A 20,672-nucleotide genomic window follows, 5' to 3' on the forward strand; every position below is an offset into this window, starting at 1 on the left:
GGGTCCCACCCGAAGATGCGAGTACGACTCGCTGGTGCGCGCAGGCTCCAGAAACCCGCAGCCCCGGGCAATACAGCCCGCAACCCCAAACCAGGCAGGGTGAGGCGGGGTGGGGCGAGGTGGGAGGGGAGAGGCGGGGCTGGGCGAGGCGGGGCGGGCTCTCAGGGTGCTCCTGGCCTGCGGGGGGTTGCGTAAGTTGCGCCGGGCGGCTATAAGAGGAGGCCGTCAGGCATGGAGCCCTGCAGCGAACCCCGCGCCAGACCCTGCAAGGTAAGGTCTCTGGAGGGTGAAGGCCTCCTACCTTTTTCTCCCTCTCGGTTTATCTTTCTGGGCAAGTCGCTGCACCTTACTCCAGCCGGGACTTTGGGGGAAACTGAGGCAGGAGAGGGCAGGGCTCAGTGGCTGGCTTCTGGACTCTGGCAGAAGCTTTGCACTAACCTAGGAGTAAGGCGCTGTCATGGGGGAGCGAAGACTTCTGGACTGTGCTGTATGTGGGGGCTAGGGGCTGCCCACGAGAAAACTCTGTCCCTCCCTAAAAAATTAAGTCGGCTGGGGTTCCAGGGCAAAGTCAGTGCCTCTAGCCACACTACTCTCAGGCTTTAGAAACCGCTGCAAACACAACCCTCCCGAAGATCAGGGGACGCTGTTCCCTTTTGGAGTTAGGGTGCAGGACATGGGTCCAAGCACCTCGTTTCTGAAGATCTTGCTAAGATTTTGCTTTGTGGACCAGAAGTCAGGATTCATTTTCCCAGAGCGGTGAAGGTGTCTGCCCTTAGGGTGCTGAGGGTGGAGAAGGCCACCAGATTGGGAGGGATGTGTGTGTGTGTGTGTGTGTGTGTGTGTGTGTGTGTGTGTGTGTGTGTGTAGGTGACTATGGGGTTGGGATGGGGAGAAAAATGGTCAGAAAGAAGTCAGATTCTCTGCTGGAACTTAGGCCGAGTCTCAATCACATCTGATCTCATAGCCATGTAGAGCACCTTTTCCTGAAGAGATAAAACAGGAGTTCTCTTGGGTAACAGACATAGGTCATGGCAAGCACCTGTTACAGTCCTGGGTTCCTAGCCCAGACAATCAGCCACTAGGGCAGGTAGGCCTCAGGGAGACCACCAACACCCCTGCACAACCTGCCTCCTCCTATTGTAGGTCCCTAGCCTCCCACATTCAAGAAACACGACGCCCTCACTTGGAACCCACTGAGACAAGTGACCTGGTTGTAACTTGAGAAGCGCAACTTGGGGGCCAGCAGTGACACATCTGGTAGAGCATAGGATACTATGCTTAAGGTCCCAGGTTGGAGCCTCCAGTCCCCACCTGCAAAGGGGAGGCTTCAAGAGCAATGAAGCAATACTGTAGGCATCTCTCTTTTTCTCTATCTCCCTCTTCCTCTCAATTTCTTTCTGTCTCTATGAAGAAAAGAAAAGAAAAGAATGGGATCGGGTGATGGCGTACCTGGTTGAGTGCACATGTTATAGCGCTCAAGGACCCGGGTTCAAGTCCCCAGTCCCCACCTGCAGGGGAAAAGCTTTGCAAGTGGTGAAGCAGGGCTGCAGGTGTCTCTCTTTCTCTCCCCCTCTCTATCTCCCCTACCCTCTCAATTTCTGGCTATCTCTATCCAATAAATAAATAATTTTTTAAAATATTTATTTATTCCCTTTTTGTTGCCCTTGTTATAGCTATTATTGTTGTTGATGTCATGGTTGTTGGATAGGACAGAGAGAAATGGAGAGAGAAGAGGAAGACAGAGAGGGGGAGAGAAAGATAGACACCTGCAGACCTGCTTCACCACCTGTGAAGTGATTCCCCTGCAGGTGGGGAGCCGGGGGCTCAACCCAGTTTCCTTATGCTGGTCCTTGGGCTTTGTGCCACCTGCGCCTAACCCGCTGTGCTACTGCCCGACTCCCCCCCAAAAAAAAATTTTTAAAGAAAATCTTTTTTAAAAAAAGAAAGGAAAAAAAGAAAAAAATGGCCACCAGGAGTGGTGGATTCATCTTGCAGGCACTGAGCCCAATGATAACCTCACTGGCAATTGAGAGGGGGAGAGAAAAGAAAAAGGAGGAGGAGTCAGAGGAAGAGGAGGAGAAGAAGAAGAAAGAGAAGGAGGAGGATGTTTGTATTTGCAGGAAGCGTGGGCAGCAAGGAAGGCAGGACAGGGACTTAAAGACTCTGCCCCAAAAGCACAAACTGGGTGACTTCCCTATTTCTAAAAAAATATTTTTAACTTTATTTAATTTGATAGCACAGAGAAAAATTGAGAGGGAAGGGGAAGAAATACGGAGAGAGAAAGAGAGAGAAACCTGAAGCACTGTTTCCTTGTGAAGCTTCCCCCATGCAGGTAGGAACCTGGGTCCTTGTACATGATAACATGTGCACTTAACCAGGTGCACCACTGCCCAGGCCCTGTGACTCTACTTTACAAAAATAACCACCTATCATGTCCCTTACTGTGTTAGAGAAGCTCTCACTGTCTTTCCCATCTGCGTGGTCTGCAGAGCCAAATGTCAGAAGAAGGAGGTTTTATCCTTCCTTCCTTCCTTCCTTCCTTCCTTCCTTCCTTCCTTCCTTCCTGGTAGAGACAGAGAGAAATTAAGAAAGGAAGGCGAAGCTATGAGAAGGGGGAGATAGAGAGGGAGAGAAAAGGAGAGACGCCTGGAACACTGCTTCACCAATTGTGAAGCTTCCCCCATGTAGGTGGGGATTGAGGGCTTGAACCCAGGTCTTTGCATAGTGGCCCCTAGGAAGGAGGTTTTTAAATAGCCAGCTTGCTCCCAGATGCCACCCTTGGGCTCTGATTGAGATCCTGGGAGAAGGCCGGGGGAAGCAGCAGATGTTTTTCAGTCCTTTCCTTTTTAAGTAGCTGAGGACACAGGGCTGAGGGGAATGGGTCCATGTTGGCCAAAGGGGCATCTTTCTCATATTTTGTACCTCTTATGCCCAAAATAACTCTTCTTGGTATTAAGGGGGGGTGAATATTTTCCTCCTCCTGCCCTCCCCTCTATTCCAGGAAATAACTCTCAGTGCCCAGGACAGAGCCAGGGAGATTGCAATCCCTGTCCCGGCCCCAGGCGGATGCCTCTGTGTCCCAGTGGCCCATGCAGGAGCAGAGGTGGCCACTTGGGGGCACTCTTGTCCCAGGTCATGGGTTATGCGTTATCTGGTAGGGGTCAGGGAGAGAGCAGGGCTTCAGGGAGGTCAAGGTCTCCAGGATGGGTGCCTACTGGAAGGGTGTTCAAGTGGTTGACAGGCAGATGGAGCTACAGTCTCTTGTCATTGTCTATGGACTTCATCTGGCTATCAGGTGAGGGCCCTGGAATTCTTCTGTCTACACAAACAGGAAGAAAGGTGGTATTGAGCCAGAGAAATAGCTCACTTGGTTAGTGCCCTGCTTTGCCATGTGTACAGACCACATTTGAGACTGCACTGAAGGAAGCTTTGGTACATCCTCCCCCCAACCCTGTGTGTGTGTGCACGTGTGCGTGTGTGTGTGTGCGTGTGTGTGTGCATGTGTGTGTCAGTGCAAAGCTGTGAAGCCCCAGAACTGAAGCTTTTGCTTAGAAACCACACACCTTGAGACTGGGTGGTGATGCCCTCGGTTGAGTACACATTACCATGTGTAAAGGACTCGGGTTCAAGTCCACAGACACCTCCCCCCCCCCTGCAGGGGGAGAGATTTGCAAGTGGTGAAGCAGTGCTGAAGGTGTGTCTCTCCCTCTTGATTTCTCTCTGTCTATCAAACAAATTAACAGTAAAAATAAACAGAGAAATGAGACAACACACTAGATGCCAGTCCCCATTGACCTTTGGCACCTGCTGTGTGTGTGTGACAGTAACCATACCTTGGGTCCCTGCTCACTGCTCTATGCTGTCTTTCCTGCTTAGATTTGAAACTCAAGACCTGCCAGAGACCATGCTGACATGAGCAATCCTAGAGGAGGCTTGCTCCCTATTGTGTTCAAATAGTGTCTGTTTAATGGGGTGTCCCAGATAGGAGGACGTGTGGAGAATGTTACTCTGGGACAGGAGGATGTCATAGGAAAGGGGAGTGGGCAGAACAGGTTTCTGAGAGGTCAAGATGCCCAGAGCCCAAGAGCAGGAACCACAGACTGGGGAGACAACATAATGGTTCTGCAAAGAGACCCTTGTGCCTGAGGCTCTGAGGTCCCAGGTTCAATCCCCAACACTACCATAAGCCAGAGCTCAGCAGTTTTCTGGGGAAAATAAAAAAAGAAGCCAGACAGATAATGGAGCCTTGGGTCCAAGGCAGGGAGCATTTGGGTTGGCAGAGGAGCTTGGAGAGAACTCCAGTGCTCCATAGTTGCCATGCAAAGTCCTCAGGGAAAGGTCCCCTGGCAACTGAAGTGCTTCTTGACTTCTTTACAAACTTCTCAGCATTTCTGCTGGGCAAGGGGCTGGAGAGACTACCCATCACATAAGTCACCAGCCTTGCATGTATGTGGCCCAAGTTCAAACCCTGGCACCATGTGGAAGGTACTATGGCACTGGGGGAAGCTCAGGTGTTATGATATTTCTCTATCTATCTGTCTATCTCTCTCTCTGAAAAAAATAGCCTGGGATGGTGAACTTCCACATACAAAAGAATTCCTACTGGTCCCTTTGCTAGCCTCAGTGTTTTTATATATGTATTTATTGTGTCACCAGGGTTATTTATGGCTGGGGCTTTGTGCCTGCTCTACAGGTCCACTGCTCCCAGCAGCCATTTTATTCACTTTTTTTCTTCTTCTTTTTACTTGATAGAACAGAAATAAATTGTATAAGAGGGGGAAGATAGATAAAGAAAGACACCTTCAGCATTGCTTCACTGCTTGTAAAGCTCCCCCCCCCACCCCTGCAAATTGGTAACTGGGGGCTTGAACCTGGGTCCTTGCACACATACTTTATTTCATGAGCTTCAGAAAGAGAAAGGGAGAGGGAGAAGAGAGAAAGACCAGAACAGCACTCTGGGTTATGTAATAGAGGGAATTGTTGTGGGGTTATGCAGGGGAGGTGTCAGGTGAGGGTGAGGGGAATGGCGCAGGGCGGCAGGACTGTGGTGTGTTAAATGTGCCTCTCTGCTCTCTTCTCCTTCCTTTTCCACTACACTCATGACAGGTGCCCCATGCTGAGGATGATGGGGGAACATGGTGGGGGGTGAGTCTTAATTAAAAGAGAGAGAAGTTAGCCCTACACAAAAGCTAGGAGAAGCAGGAGAGAGTGGGTGATGGTGTGCCAGTGAGTAAAGAGTGGGTCTCTGGGAGGTACAAATCGTTCCCTGCCCCCTGCCTGCCCCCAGGGCCCTCTTTCCACCTCTGTCTCCAGACCCTGCATACAGAACATGGAAAGCAAATGAAATGCCAGTGGCTCATTTGTCCACTCAGAACATTTCTCTTTCTTCCTTTTCTGTAAATCTTTATTTACTTATTATTGGATAGAGACCGAGAGAAATTGAGAAGGGAGGGGGAGAGAGGGAGGGAGAGATACCTGCAGCTCTACTTCACCACTTGTAAAGCTTCCCCCCTGCAGGTGGGGACCTGGGGCTTGAACCCAGGGTTTGCACATTGTAATGTGTGCACCTAACCAGGTGCTTCACCACCTGCTCCCTTTCTTTTCTTTTTAAAGATGTATTTTATTTTATTTATTTGATGGAAGTAGTGTATATAGAGAGAGGCCAGAGCAGTGCTCAGCTCTGGCTTATGGTGGTTCTGGGGATTGAATCCGGGACCTCAGAACATCTGGCATAAATCCTTTTCAGGACCATTATGCTATCTCCCCGGCTCACTTTTCTTTTTCTACTTTTTCCCTTTCTCTTCTTTCTTTCTCTTTCATTCCTTTTTTTTAAAAAAAAATATCTTATTTATTTACTCATTTTAATTTCTTTATTGGGGAATTAATATTTTACATTCGACAGTAAATACAATAGTTTGTACATGCATAACATGTCCCATTTTTCCATATAACAATTCAACCCCTACTAGGTCCTCTGTCATCCTTTTTGGACCTGTATTCTTCCTACCCACCCACCCCTAGAGTCTTTTACTTTGGTGCAATACGCCAACTCCAGTTCAAGTTCTGTTTGTTTTCTCTTCTGATCTTGTTTTTCAACTTCTGCCTGTGAATGAAATCATCCCATATTCATCCTTCTGTTTCTGACTTATATTTTTATTTATTTAATGAAAGAAACCAGAGAACTTCTCAACTCTGGCTTACAATGGTGCTGGAGATTGAACCTGGGACCTTAGAGCCTCAGGAATGACAGTCTTTTGCAGAACCATTATGCTGTCTCCCAAGAACCCTTTCTTTCTTTTTTATTTTTATTTTTGTCAGAGAGGGGGCGAGAAAGAGAGAGAGAGGGAGGGAGGGAGAGAAAGAGAGAGCACTTAGCTTCTTTTAGTGAAGTAGGGACTAGGCTAGAACCTGGACTTGTGCATATGGCAAAGCAGTGCACTATCCAAGTGAGCTATTTCCTCTCATAGAACATTTCACTTGTCCTCATAGAATATTTTACTTGTTTTTCTTTCTTGTTTTCATGTAGTGCCAAGGAATTGAGATATCTACTCTCCCACCCCCATACCGCCAACTCCCCACTCCCCCCACCCTGGCTCCAATGAAACTATCTTTATGGATTTTTTTTTTTTTGGTGCCAAGAGTCCAAAAAAAATAGTGGGTTATACATGTGCTGTACCTTGGGGCTGTGTCCCAGAGCTCTTGCTTCAGCTCTTAGGAAAATCACATTTTTTTTTGCCTCCGGGGTTATTACTGGGGGGTATACTGTGAATCCACTGCTCCTGGTGGCCATCTTTTTTTCCATTGTTGTTATTGTTGTTGTTGCTGCTGCCATTGTTGTTGTTGGATAGGACAGAGAGAAGCTGAGAGAGGAGGGGAAGACAGAGAGGGAGAAAGATAGGCACCTGCAAACCTGTTTCACTACTTGTGAAGCGATTCCCCCATGCAGGTGGGGAGCTGAGGGCTCAAACCAGGATCCTTGTGCTGGTCCTTGCACTTTGGGCCATGTGCACTCGGCCCCCCAAATCACAGCTCTTTTAAATGCTCACAGCCACTTTGGAGGCTTCTAGAAAGAAAGGCCTTGCAGACTTTCTCTCCCCACTATGCCCATCCTGTTCTCTCTACTCAGTCCTGTCTGAGGCTGCCACCTGCAACTGGAAACTTCTCTCTGACTGAGACTTTCACCTGCCAGCTGGACAGCCCCTACCCCAAAACCCCAGCAGATGGGTAAATCAGCACATTCCATACTTTCAGTCTCAAGCCTTCCCTCCAGTCCTCCCCATTCTCCATCTCCATCTTCCCCAATCTCAGGGCTGGAAGCAGTAGCTGGGTGTGGTCACAGCTGTGCTCTCTCACAGTGGCTGACTGATGGCCTGGGGTGGGAACTCAGGACTTTAACAGACCCTGGACCTGAGCCTCTGTGGCCCCTAAGAAAGTCTATTTTGGGGATTGGATGATAGCGCAGCAGGTTAAGTGCAAATGGCACAAAGCACAAGGACCAGCACAACAATCCCAGTTCGAGCCCCAGCTCCCCATCTGCAGGGGGGTCACTTCACAAGCAGTGAAGCAGGTCTGCAGCTATCTTTCTCTCTCCCTCTCTGTCTTCCCCTCCTCTCTCAATTTCTCTTTGTCCTATCCAACAAGAACAACATCAATAACAACAATAACCATAACAATGATAAAACAACAAGGGCAACAAATAAAAAGATAGCCTCCAGGAGCAGTGGATTCATGGTGCAGGTACTGAGTCCCAGCAATAACCCTAGAGGGAAAAAAAAAAGTCTATTTTCTCTCTGCCAGAGAAGGCAATCTGCATGGCAAGGAGACCAGAAGTGGTTGGGACCTGGCCCATGCTCTGTGGAAGAATCTGACTTTTTGTTTATTATTGAATAGAGACAGACAGAAATTGAGAGGAAAGGGAGAGATATAGAAAAACACCTCCATCACTGCTTCACCACTCAACCTTTCCCCTGCAGGTGGGGACCAGGGGCTTGAACCTGGGTCCTTGCACACTGTGATGTGTACACTTAACCAGGTGCACCACCACCTGGTCCCAAAGAATCTTATTTCTTCATCCTCCTCCTTCTTCTCCTGCTCCTCTTCCCTTCTCCTCTTCTTTTCATTTATTTATTTAATTTGAGAAGACGGCAGTTGAACGGAAAAGGGGAGATACAGAGGGAAGGAGATAGATACCTGCACCACTGCTTCACCACTCATAAAGCTTCCCCCAAGCAGGTGGGGACCACAGCCTTGAACCCAGGGCCTTGGACATAGTAACACTTTACCAGGTGTGTCACCACCCAGCTCCTACTTTCTTCTTATCATTATTTCGCCACAAGGTTGTCATTGGGACTCAGTGCCTGCACCACCTCACTACTCCTGGAAGCCATTTTTTTCTTTTTTTTGATAGAAAGTGAGAAACACAGATAGAGACAGAGAAAGGAGGGAGAAGAGAGACATCATAGCACCACTCCACTGCTTGGAAAGCTTTCCCCCTGCAGGTACTCCCACGCAGCAGCTGAGGGCTCAAACCCTGGTCATCATACATGATAATGTTTTCGTTCTGCCAGGTGAGCCATCACCAGGCCACATTCTGTGTGTCTGATGTTCCAAGGAGAGAGTCTGAAGAACTTGATCCTGAAATTGTGCAGCTTCAGGAACTGGCCCTGCAATCTCACTGACTGTCTCATGGTAGCTTTTCCATCCTTTGTAGCTGAGACCAGTGTCCCTGCTTTCAAACCAGACTTTAACAGCAGTTGTCCCCACACACTAAATATGTAGGGAGTGATGACTAGGAGCCAGTGCCATGCTCACTGAAGTTGTATCTGCTCTCCTGAATTAGCCCCAATCCCCACCCTCACCACCATCACAACAGCCTCCCTTTCCCAGATGATCTCTCATTCCATTCTTTCTCAGACCACAGCCAGACACCCTTCAACTACTGACATTCAGTCAAGGAAGACTCAGCACCTTCTCTTTCTTGATGCCCATGTCTGAGCATATAGATTCATAAGTGTTAACCTAGCAGATCTAGTAAGGAATTACAATGTCTTAACCAAGATGGAGGTGATAGCTTTGCATATGCACACAGCACAAGTCCATGGAGAAAGCAGCTCCAGGCTGGTATGGTGCCTCAGCCCCACCAGGTGCTCAGGGACAGGGCTCCTCCAACTTCCTCTTCTGCCACTTCAAGCGTGAGCCCTTGGGCTCCCTGATCCAAAGTGGCACCCTGATGTCCTCTACTGGGTCTGCCCTTGAGGCTCTGGAGTGGAGGAAGGGATGAGCAGGGGCAGGTACTGGCACCCATCATGAAAGGTGGTTGCATCTCATTGGCCAGTATTTAGTTACATGGCCAGAGCTGATTGGGAGAGGGTGGGTAATTGGACATTCATGCTGGATGGCCACAGTCCTTTCTAAGACAAGGCAGGGAAAAAGGAAAAGATATTGGAGAGCACTAGCAGCCTCTGCCAAAAGGGTGAAGGGGTGAAGTGTACACGTGTGTGTGTGTGTGTGTGTGTGTGTGTGTGTGTGTGTAGTGCAGTGTGTGTGTGTGTGTGTGTGTGTGTGTGTAGTGCAGTGTGTGTGTGTGTGTGTGTGTGTGTGTGTGTGTGTGTGTAGTGCATTGTGTGTATGAACTAGTTGAAACGGGGTCCGGTGGACAGGCCCTACCCATCAGTTTGATCTCACATGGACCCACTACAATTTCTGCAAAAGTCTCCCCCCTGACTGCTTCTTTTAAGCAGACACCTCAGTGAAACATCTCAATTTCTCCTTCCTTCCTTCGTTCGTTCCTTCCTTCCTTCCTTCATTCCTTCCTTCATTCCCACCTCCCTTCTTTCCTTCCTTCATTTTTTACATACTTGTTTGCTTGTTTCTTTTCTTTCTCTTTATTTACTTTTTGTTGTTGTTGTTGTTGCTGTCATTGGGGTTTCACTATTTCTGGCTGATATTCTCAGATAGAGACAGAAACTGGGAGAAGGCGATAAAGAAAGACAGAATAACACCAAAGCTTCTTCCAATGTGGCAGGCTCCAGGCTCAAACCTGGGTTATATACATGGCAAAAACAGGCACACTATACAAGTGAGCTATTTTGCCCCATTTCAAGGGGCTGAAACTTCCTCTTAGCATCTACTGAGACCACATTATCAGTGGGGGTGGGGTAGAGAGGGCTTACATATCTGTATTTGTTTGCTAAAGATTACAGGGTGGCCAATGTGTGAGCGTTACAATAACCAGTGTAATCTGGTAATAAATTATCTGGGGGAGGAGGGCATCATTAACACAGAAAACCTAGAAAAAGGTGAAAGAGTCAGTCTTGTGCATCAAGGGAAGACTCAGAAATATCAGTCATCCCAGTATGGGAGACACCTATTTGGGTCAACCACATGTTATAGTATACCTGAGTAGGTCAGCAATAGAAAGAGTTGTTCAGTAACTGTATAATTATCAAAGGTGACTTCTACTCCCTCCGGTCTCACCTTTTAGCACAGAGATAACTGTCTTTGCAGCTTAATTTATTTTATGGCAGGTGCACTGTTCCTATAGCTTTATAGGTTGGCTTTATTTTACTGACTCCATTTTTACTGATGGGAATGAATGCTTCAAAGAAATTAAGTGTCTTGGCAGAGACACACAACTACTCCAGACAGATCCCACTGCTGACATCTCAAGGCTTAACCCCAATTTCTCCATTTCCGCTAGGGTTTCATGGAATCATTTTGGGAGTCAGAGATATTTAATTCACTCCACAAACACTTAGTGGGAATGTTTGCTCAGGGAAGGAGCAGTTCATAAAGAGACTTCTAACTTTTCCCAAGAGAAAACAGTACCTTCTCCTGAATCACTTAGCATTTTTCATTTGTGGTGTCAGCGTTAGGGGGCAATGCATTAGCTTACTCTAGAGTAGGTTCATGATCACAGGAACTGCCCTTGATTAGACATTAGGAAGGACTTCCAGCTCTGCCTCTTCCATGTTCAACTTAGGGCAAGTTAATTCATCTTCTTGGGCCTTGTTTCTCTCTCTCTCTCTCTCTCTCTCTCTGTCTCTCTGTCTCTCTCTCTCTCCTATAAAATTCATGTTAAGGGCAATGAAGGTAGCTCAGCGGGAAAGCAGTGCTTTACATGAGTTCAATCTCTGGCATCACATGGGAGCGACAAAGACAATATAAGTGGCCCTCCATAGATGGTGGAATAGTACTTTGGTTTCTCTCTCACCTCCCCACAACCTTCCAGCAAATGAAACTGAATGGCCAGGGCTGGAGAAATAGCTCACTTGGATAGCGCACTGCTTTGCCATGTGTGTGACTCAGGTTCTACCCTAAACCAACAGAATTGAAGAAAGCTTCAGTGCTGTGATAACTTTTACTCTCTCTTTCTTGACCTTTCTGTCTCTATCTGGAAAATAAATGGTCAGGGAAGGGGAGGTGACTCTACAGTAAAGCACTTGCTTCCGATTGGGATGGGGAGGGGAACTGACTTTGATCCCTGGCACTTCAGAAAATTCAGATTAAAGAGCCCACCTTTGATCAAGTAGCATAAATAATATATAAACACATACTCATCTCTTATTCATACTATTTAATCAAACTCATATGCCTAGTTCCATCATCTTGCCAGGTCAGGAATTATATTGATATTGCTACTAATGGACAGAAAATACATCACTTGTTTTTTTTCCTAGGTGATTCAGATGAACCAAAATGTGCACACACACACACAAACACACACCATAAATGAACTTTTCTGCTCTCTATAGAACCTCCCTCCTAATATTTACTTACATCTGATTATGATTTCAGACCCATCCACACACACTTAGCATGGATCATTGGCCACAGACTTGTATGCATTTAACTTGATTACCTTGTGCCTCATGTATCTCATTAAAACTCTGCTGCTTAATCAAGGAGCTGCAGATTATTGATTCTATAATTCATGCTTCTGTGACTTTGAAAGTTTCAAGCATCCTGGGAAGGAGGAAAGGAGACATTATCTGGTCCCTCCTGTCCCCAGGCCTTTGCTCCAGTGGCCTTTTGCCAATGGGTGGCAATGAATGTCTACTCTTAACTCCTACTTCAATCCACAATTTAAGGGTTGGTGAAATAGCTTGCTTGGATAGTGTACTGCTTTGCCATATGTTTGACCCAGGTTCAAGCCTAACTCCCACCTCATGGAAGGAAGGTTTGGTGCTGTGGTCTCTTTCATTCTCTCTCTGTCTCTCTGACTCTTTGTCTATATGATAAAAAGGGTGTGATGGGGGCAGGTGGTAGTGCAGCAGGTTAAGCACACATGGCACAAAGCAAAGGACCAGCATAATGATCCCGGTTCAAGCCCCCAGCTCCCCACCTGCAGAAGGGGTCATTTCACAGGTGGTGAAGCAAGTCTGCAGCTGTGTATCTTTTCTTTCCCTCTCTATTGTCCCCTTCTCTCTCGATTTCTCTCTGTCCTATCAACAACGACAGCAAAAACAACAGTAATAACAACAAAGGCAACAAAAAAATGAGAAAAAATGGCCTCCAGGAGCAGTGGATTCGTAGTGCAGGCACCAAGCCCCAGCAATAACCCTGGAGACAAAAAAAACAAAAAACAAAACAAAAAACGCTCAGTTCAGAGTACACATTTCAGGAGCTCCTACACACTTTGTGCCCCCATGATAGCTTATAACTAGCTTTATGTTTATCTTTGTTCAAGAGAGAGAAATCAGAGCATTACTCTGGCATGTGTAGTGCTAGAAATCAAGCAAGCACCCAGTAAGAGAGAAGGGAGGTGTTAAAACAAGTGGTAAGGGCCAAGAGATAGCTTAGCAAGTACAGCACATACCTTACCATTCCTTAAGACCAGAGTTCAAGGCCCTGGCACCTCATAGGAGCACCATGCACAGGGGGAAGTAGTAACAGAACATTGGTGTTGTGTCTCTTCTCTCTCCTTCTAGAAGGAAAAAAAAAAAGAGAGAAAATCAGGGTCCTGTGGGAATGGTAGAATCATGCAGACACAAAGCCCCAGCAAAGTGTTGGTGACAGAAAAGAAAAGGAAGGAAATGAAAAAAGAAAAGGGGGAGGGAAGGGAAGAGAAAGGAAGGGAAAAGAAGAGAAGGGGAGGGGAGGGCAAAGGAGGGGAAGGGAGGAGATAGGAGGGGAGGAGAGGATGGGAAAGGGAAGAGAGGAGAGGAGAGGAGAGGGGAGAGGAGAGGAGAGGGGAGAGGAGAGGAGAGGAGGGGAGGGGAGGGGAGGGGAGGGGAGAGCAGGGAAGGAAAGGGGGAAAAGAAAGAAGAGAAAGGGCTCATGCAAGTGGTAAATGTCATCAGTAGCTATTACCTGGCTGCTGTGAGAGTAATGGAGAGGATGAGTAGCCTGATCTCTAATAACAGGCAGTAACTGAGCCCATTTCTCAGCATCCTTAGAGCTCTCGTACATGTAGTATCTAATCTGAGCCTCATAGAAGCCAGGACAGGGGTGGATGGCGGAGAACAAAGGTTCCAGCAGTGATGTTCTGCCTGAAGTCAGGTGGCTAGTCAATTTCTTGTTTCAAACCAGGCCAGAAAAGGCTGTCTCCACTGGGGATAGGGAATGGGGGTCTAATACAGACTCTCATGCAAAAGGCTCCTAGGTCCCAGGTTCAGTCTCCAGCACCATCATAAGCCAGAGCTGAGCAGTAGTTCAGTACAAAAAAAGAGAGATGAAGAGAGAGAGAGATGAAGAGAGAGAGAGAGATGAAAGAAAGAAGGGAGGGGGGAAGGAAGGAAGGGCCCAGGTTCAAACCCCTGTTCCCTACTTGCAGGGGGGAAGCAGGTCTTCAGGTGTCTCTCTTTCTTTCTCTCTCCCTTTATATCTCCCCCTCACCTCTCAATTTTTCTCTGTCATAACAAATAAAATAGAAAGAAAAATGTCTTTCAGGAGTAGTGAATTCTTGGTGCCAGGAGTAAGCCCCAGCAGTAATCCTGGTGCCAAAAAATAAATACACAAATAAATAAATAAGGTAGACCAGTCTCTCCTTCAATGAAGGCTGCTGAAGTCAGGTGGCTAGTCAATTTCTTGTTTCAAACCAGGCCAGAAAAGACTGTCTCCAGTGGGGGTAGGGAATGGGAGTCTAATACAGACTCTCTTGCCTGAGGCTCCTAGGTCCCAGGTTCAGTGTCCAGCACCATCATAAGCCAGGGCTGAGCAGTAGTTCAGTACAAAAAAAGAGAGATGGAGAGAGAGAGAGAGAGAGAGGGCTCTATGGCCTACCAGACACTTCTTTGTGTGTGGTTTTATTGATCAGACTTTGCCTCTCCCCAAGAGCGTGCATTTCATTAATGGATTTCTAGAAAAATGAATTGTCTTACAGAAAAGAAACCCAGGACAGAAAGCAGATTTTTTTAAATTTATTTATTTACTTCTTCATTTGCCAGCAGGTTTCTTGGTGGGGCTTGGAACATGAATCCACCACTCCTGGTAGCCGTGTTTTGTTTTGTTTTTTATAGAGACAGATAGAAATTGAGAAGGAGGGAGTCGGGCAGTAGCACAGTGGGTTAAGCACACGTGGCACCAAGTGCATGGAACGGTTTAAAGATCCCGGTTCAAGCCCCTGGCTCCCCACCTGCAGGGGAGTCGCTTTACAAGCAGTGAAGCAGGTCTGCAGGTGTCTATCTTTCTCTCCCCCTATGTCTTCCCCTCCTCTCTCCATTTGTCTCTGTCCTATCCAACAACAACGACATCAATAATAACAAAAACAATAAAACAACAAGGGCAACAAAAGGAATAAATGAATAAGTAAATATTTCTTAAAAAAGAAACTGAGAGGGAAACAGGAAAAGAGATATAGAGACATTTATTTGTGGCACTATTTCACCATTCATGAAGCTTCTCCCTTGCAGGTGGAGACCAGGGATTTAAACCTGGGTCCGAGCATGATGACGTGTGCACTTTACCAGGTGTGCCACCATCTAAGATTTACGTTTTTAATATCTTATTTATTTATTTATTTATTTATTTATTTGGTAGTGACAGAGAAAAATGGAGAAGGGAGGTAGAAATAGAGACACCTGCAGTACTGCTTCACTGTTCATGAAGCTTTCCCTGCAGGTGGGAACTAAGGGTTTAAACCTTGGTCATTGCACATAGTAATGTATGCACTCAACTAGGCCAATTTTTCATCACCCAGCCAGTTTTGTTATTGTTGTTATTATTAGTAATAGTATCATTATTATTTTGTTATCACCAGGGCCTTCTTACTCTGAGCTGACATTATTTCAGATAGAAAAGGTGGACAAAGAAACAGAGAGAGGGAAAGACACCACAGCTCCAAAGCTTCCTCCAGCACAGTGGGGGCTGAGTTCCAAACTACTGGCAGGTGTACATGGCTCAGCAGGTGCGCTATCTAGGTGATCTGTCTTGCCAACCAGAAGATCTCCTTTTTAGTCCACACTTACAGAGGTAAAGAGACAGCGTAATAATTCTGCAAAAGTACTTTCATGTCTGAAGCTTCAAAGTCTCAGGTTCAGTTCCCAGCACCACCATAGCCAGAGCTAAGCAGTGCTCTGGTTAAAAAAAAAAAAAAAAAATTAAGGTCGGGTAATAGCGTACCCAGTTGAGTGCACATTTACAGTGTGCAAGGACCCAAGTTCAAGTCCCCAGTTCCCAGCTATAGGGAGGAAGCTTCAAACATGGTAAGGCAGGTCTGTAGCTGTTTCTCTTTCTCTGTCTCTCTCTCGCTCGCTCGCTTACTCTCCTACTGTCTTCTCAATTTCTCTCTGTCTTCATCTAAATAGATAAATACAATCTTTTTAAAAAATCACATTCATGGGCTGGGTAGTGGCGCATCTGCTTGAGCACACATGTTATAATGCACAAAGACCCAGGTTTGAGCCCCCAGGGCCCCACCTGCAGGGAGAAATCTTTACAAGAGGTGAAGCTGTGCTTCAGGTGTCTCTGTCTCTTTCCCTGTCTATCTCCTCCTCCCATCTCAATTCTCTCTCTCTCTCTCTCTCTCTCTCTCGCGCGCGCGCGCGCACACCAATAAATCAATAAAAATAGAAGAAATTTTTTAAAAATCACATTCACTAGTGTCTGGTAAGAACGCAGGCAGGAGTGCCGAGATAGCAGTGTTGTGCAATCTGTGGGGCCTTCTGTTCCCAGGCCCAAGAAGCACATCTTGAGAAGGAAGATGCATTGGGGACCCCTGTGTCAATTCCTGTGGCTGTGGCCCTACCTGTCCTACCTTGAGGCAGTACCCATCGAAAGGATCCAAGATGACACCAAAACCCTCATCAAGACCACTATCCTCAGGATCAACAGCATGTCACACAAGGTAGAGAGAAAAAGAGAAATCGAGAGGAAGAAAGAGAGGGAGGGAGGGAGGGAAGGAGGGAGGGAGGGAGAAAAGAAGGGAGGAAGAAGGAAAGGGAGGGAATAAGGAAGGAAAAAGGGTGGGCACAAGAGACCAGCTTAGGAACTGGGCAGCCACGTTGGCATAAGAAATAAGGGCCCCTATCTGGACAATGTTGAAGGGTGAGAGGAAGCCCCCAAGGGAAGGCCCATCCCAGGAACTGCCCTCCAGGTAGCCCACTGAGCCTTCCATGCTCCTTCCCACCCACAGCAGCCCACCACCTTCAGACACAGAGTCTCCGGCCTGGACTTCATCCCCGAGCTCCAGCCTGAACCTAGTTTTTCCTCGATGGAGCAGACCCTGAGCATATACCAACAGATCCTCACCAACCTGCTTTCCAGAAATGGTGTCCAAGTCATCAACGACCTGGAGAACCTCCGGGAACTCCTGCACCTGCAGAGCTCCTCCAAAGGCTGTCCCAAGCCCCAGGCCAGCCACTCCGAAAGCCTGGGGAAACTGGAAGAGGACCTGGAGAGCTCCCTCTTCTCCATGGAGGTGGTGACCCTGGGCAAGCTGCGGGAGGTTCTTCAAAACATGCTGCAGCAGCTGGAGCTCCACCCGGGCTGCTGAGGCTTCAGGGCTCTCTCTGACACCCCAAGAAAGAAACCTGGGCTTTGGGGTGTCCCCAGGGAGAAGAGAGCCTTATAGACTCTATTATATTTCTCACTTCCTCTCCTAGACTGTTATTCTGAAAGCAACAAGAGTCCAAGGCATGCAGCCAAAGCTAGAAACTTGACTCCCTTTTCTCTCCACACCCCATTTCCCCAGCAAGCAGTGGACTGCAGAGGGGACCCTCACCAGCCTCCCACCGGCTCCCCTCCTGTAGTTTCCCCTCTTCTCACCTCCCCCTCCCTTCACCTACCCTCCCTCATATATCCCTGGGTGATTCCAGGGGATGGCTTGTACAGCCTGTAGGCAGTCAGAGCAGGGGTCCACCTGAGAATTTTAGGGTACACCCTCATGGCTACATCAACACACACTGCCGGAAACACCCAGGCTGCACTGATTTATTTTTTTAATTTTTATTTTTTTACTGATTTCTTTAAGATATCCTTGATCCTGCATGAGTTTGCAGGAAAACCTAGCTTTTTTGTTTGTTTTTAGCTCTTTGGGGATCAAATTCAGGGTTGGGTGTTCTTGGGGTGCTGTATCCCTCCTACCCCATTTCTGGCCCTGTGATGAAAAGGCTCTCAGCCTTTTGTCCTCATAGCTGGCTTTGCCCCTGTTGTGCCTGATTTTAAACGAAATTGTTTGCCATGCCATTGCCCTGCCTGGCAAAGGCCAGGCTATTTTTTTTTTTTTTACTTTTTAAGAATGTGGATTTTATCAAGTGTAATATCTAGCTGGGTGTACCAGGAGGAAGGGGCTGTCTATTCTGATTTGTATTTAGGTAGCGCCCCCTTTGGGTGGACTGGGGTCTTTTGTCTTACCCTCTGCAGTCCCTTCCTGTGGTTTTTGTGACAACAGCAAAGGCCATGGCAGAGCTGAACCTGAAGGCTGTCTGTGGGTGCAGCAGTGAGCTGCTCAAAAGTTTCCCACCCCTTTAGGGATGACTTTTAGCTCTACAGGAAGATATATTCATGGGGAGGCCTATGGACTTAAGCAGAAGGTCCCCAGACCTGGGCCATCACTGCTGAGTGAACGTGAGGACCCCATGCCAGTGTGTTCACACTACCACCACCCCCAGGGCCACTGTCCCACAAGAGGTCATGTTCACAGGATGGACATGGAGGCTTGGCTTTACCACTATCCTGCCTCGGTGATGTAGCTGTCACACTGCAGGTGTGCCCAAGGGGATCTGAGTCCAAGCAATCAGAGTGATACTGCATACTTGATACTCAGACCTGATGGGTACTGTGGGCAAGAGCAGCTCAGTAAATGGGTGCTAAAACTCCAGCCCTGCCCTCTGCTTTCTAGATGGCAAAAACCCCACTCAGCAAAGGCTGGCATTTTACCATGGCAACCAAGCAGTCAGACCGCTGAGCCTTCTCTGCAGGTGAGGGATGCAGAGCTGAGCGCTTCAGTGCCTCCTTGTGCTTGGTGGTATTTTTACCTTTTGGGCCATGCAGCTTCAAAGAGAATACCTAAAACCCTAACAGTGAACAGGTGCTAAGACCAGGTCCTCTGGTTACCAGAATGTTTCTTCAGCCAGGTAACACTCTCTGGAACTGTGACCAGGCATGAGCAGGAAAGACCAGGAGTAAGTCCTAGAAGGGTTTCAAGGCAGATTGTGCAGAAGGAGAGAGACATAGTGTGATTAAGGAGGTGATTTTGTTTAGAGTTTTGTGTGCTGAGAGACAAAGATGGAGAGTTACAAACAGAGCCGACAGTTACAAAGAAAAGAAAGGAGAGATGGAAGGGGGAAAGGCACATGTTAATATAATACATTCGCTGTTGAAAGAGTTAAGAATCGAAGGTTCTAGAACAGAGACTTTAGAAATGGGAAATGGACAGAGTGAAACCTGAATTGAGAACTATGACTTCAACCATCACAGCTACCTGGTCAGGCTTGGGTGTTTGAGAAGCCTTTTGCTTAAAAAAACAAAACAAAACAAAACAAAACAAAAAACCTGCACTCTGGCTCATTCTTGGAGCTTGGAACTTCCGCAATATAAGTGATTGTCCTTTATATTTTTATAACTTTAAAAAAAAATAAATCCCAATAAATGGCCTTTGCTCCCTGCTCCTGGTTCTCTGTCACTTTTTATGGAGGGGCTTCAGAAGTGTTGTTTGTGTGTGAGGGGGCAAGGTTGGTTCTGGCTGGCCTCCCCTCATTTCTGGAGTCAACTCTCTCTGCCTGGGTTTGGCCACCACTGGCTGCCAGTTATTCAGGCTAAAGGATTCCCCTAGAGCACAGAGCTGGCACAGGGAGCACATTCTGCACTCGAGTCCAAGTGTTTTAGTGCACAACAGCCTTGAGAAACAGAAAAAAAAAAAAAGCATAATTGGAACTATAAACACCACTATAAACACCAGTTCCCTGCAAACAAACCGCAGCCAGCAGTCCAGTATCAGATCTCCCCCACACTCCCATCTATAAAGAATCAACCCAGGTCCTGGGGAGACTGGTGATTTTAAGACCCTCCACCCCAGTACTTGCTCAATTCAGTGAGATATGGCCCAGCACAGTGTCCACTTGAAAGTCCACATAAGTGAACTTCCTTCCCTTCATATCATAGTTGGCTTTTAAAAAATAAACAGACTTTATTTTTGTAAGATGTATTTATTTGGGAGTCAGGCGGTAGCACAGCGGGTTAAGCGCACGTAGTGCAAAGGACCAGTGTAAGGATCCCAGTTCGAGTCCCCGGCTCCCCACCTGCACAGCAGTCACTTCACAAGCAGTGAAGCAGGTCTACAGGTGTCTACCTTTCTCTCTCCCTCTCTGTCTTCCCTTTCTCTCTCGATTTCTCTCTGTTCTATCCAACAACAATGACAGCAATAGCAACAACAATAAACAACAAAAGCAACAAAAAGGAAAAATAGCCTCCAGGAGCAGTGGATTCATAGTACAGGCACCAAGCCCATGCATTAACCTTGGAGGCAAAAAATAATAATTGTGGGTTCTGAGAGAGCGCTTACTGGGTAGGGTGCCTTCTTGCCATGCACAAGAACCAGGTTCATATGGGAGGTACCATGATGCTGGAGGAAACTCTGGTGCTGTGGTGTGTCTCTTTGTATATGAATAAAACTGGGCAGGCACACAGCTGCTAGCTTTGCAAGGAGAAGAAAGATGTGAGAGATGGTGTAGGGACTGGGATTCTCAGCAGCATAAAGAAAAAAACTATTCATTTTTTCCTCCTCCCCAGAGACCACCCTGTCTCACATCTGCACAAGCAGGTAACTGGCTTGAGGATAATGCACCCCCCACCCCCCAGTGGCCCTCTGGAGCTGCTGAGCAAGTATGAGCTGTGCTGAGTAGCTACCCCAAGGGACTCAAGCATCGATGCTCATGGTGACAGGCCAATGAGCAGAGGCCTGGTGCTGTCAGCATTTTCCCAGCTGTCCTTTCAGATCCTCCTCTGTGGAGTGACTCGAAGTCTCCAGAGAAGGAACAGTGAATAATTATTTAAGACTCTTGGCTTGGTCTTCAGAGTCATAGGATGGTTCACACTAACTTATTCTCTTAAAGATGAACAGTAAATAGTGAAGCTCCTCTCATTGAGTCTCTTGCCTTTTATTCGTTCAAGACAAATCAAAGGAATTTTAAGATAGCTTGTATCATCAAACAACAGAACATTTTGATAAGAAGAACAAATGGAGTGGGAAAATCTGCTTAGGACTATGCCACTGATAAAGGGAAGTGAAGCCA

The 20,672-nt window shown here is 47.2% G+C and overlaps 1 protein-coding gene across 1 annotated transcript; it reads left to right on the forward strand.

The window, feature by feature from the left end:
* Positions 1 to 205: 205 nt before the first annotated feature.
* On the forward strand, positions 206 to 19,515 carry LEP (leptin). Its single transcript, XM_007526287.2, has 3 exons — positions 206 to 270; positions 16,114 to 16,285; positions 16,574 to 19,515. Exons 2-3 carry the CDS (start codon positions 16,142 to 16,144, stop codon positions 16,931 to 16,933), a joined length of 504 nt encoding a protein of 167 aa, XP_007526349.1. The 5' UTR covers positions 206 to 270; positions 16,114 to 16,141; the 3' UTR covers positions 16,934 to 19,515.
* The last annotated feature ends 1,157 nt before the right edge of the window (positions 19,516 to 20,672 follow it).

The sequence above is a fragment of the Erinaceus europaeus genome, chromosome 8 (assembly GCF_950295315.1).
Source record: "Erinaceus europaeus chromosome 8, mEriEur2.1, whole genome shotgun sequence".
Taxonomy (NCBI): Eukaryota; Metazoa; Chordata; class Mammalia; order Eulipotyphla; family Erinaceidae; genus Erinaceus; species Erinaceus europaeus.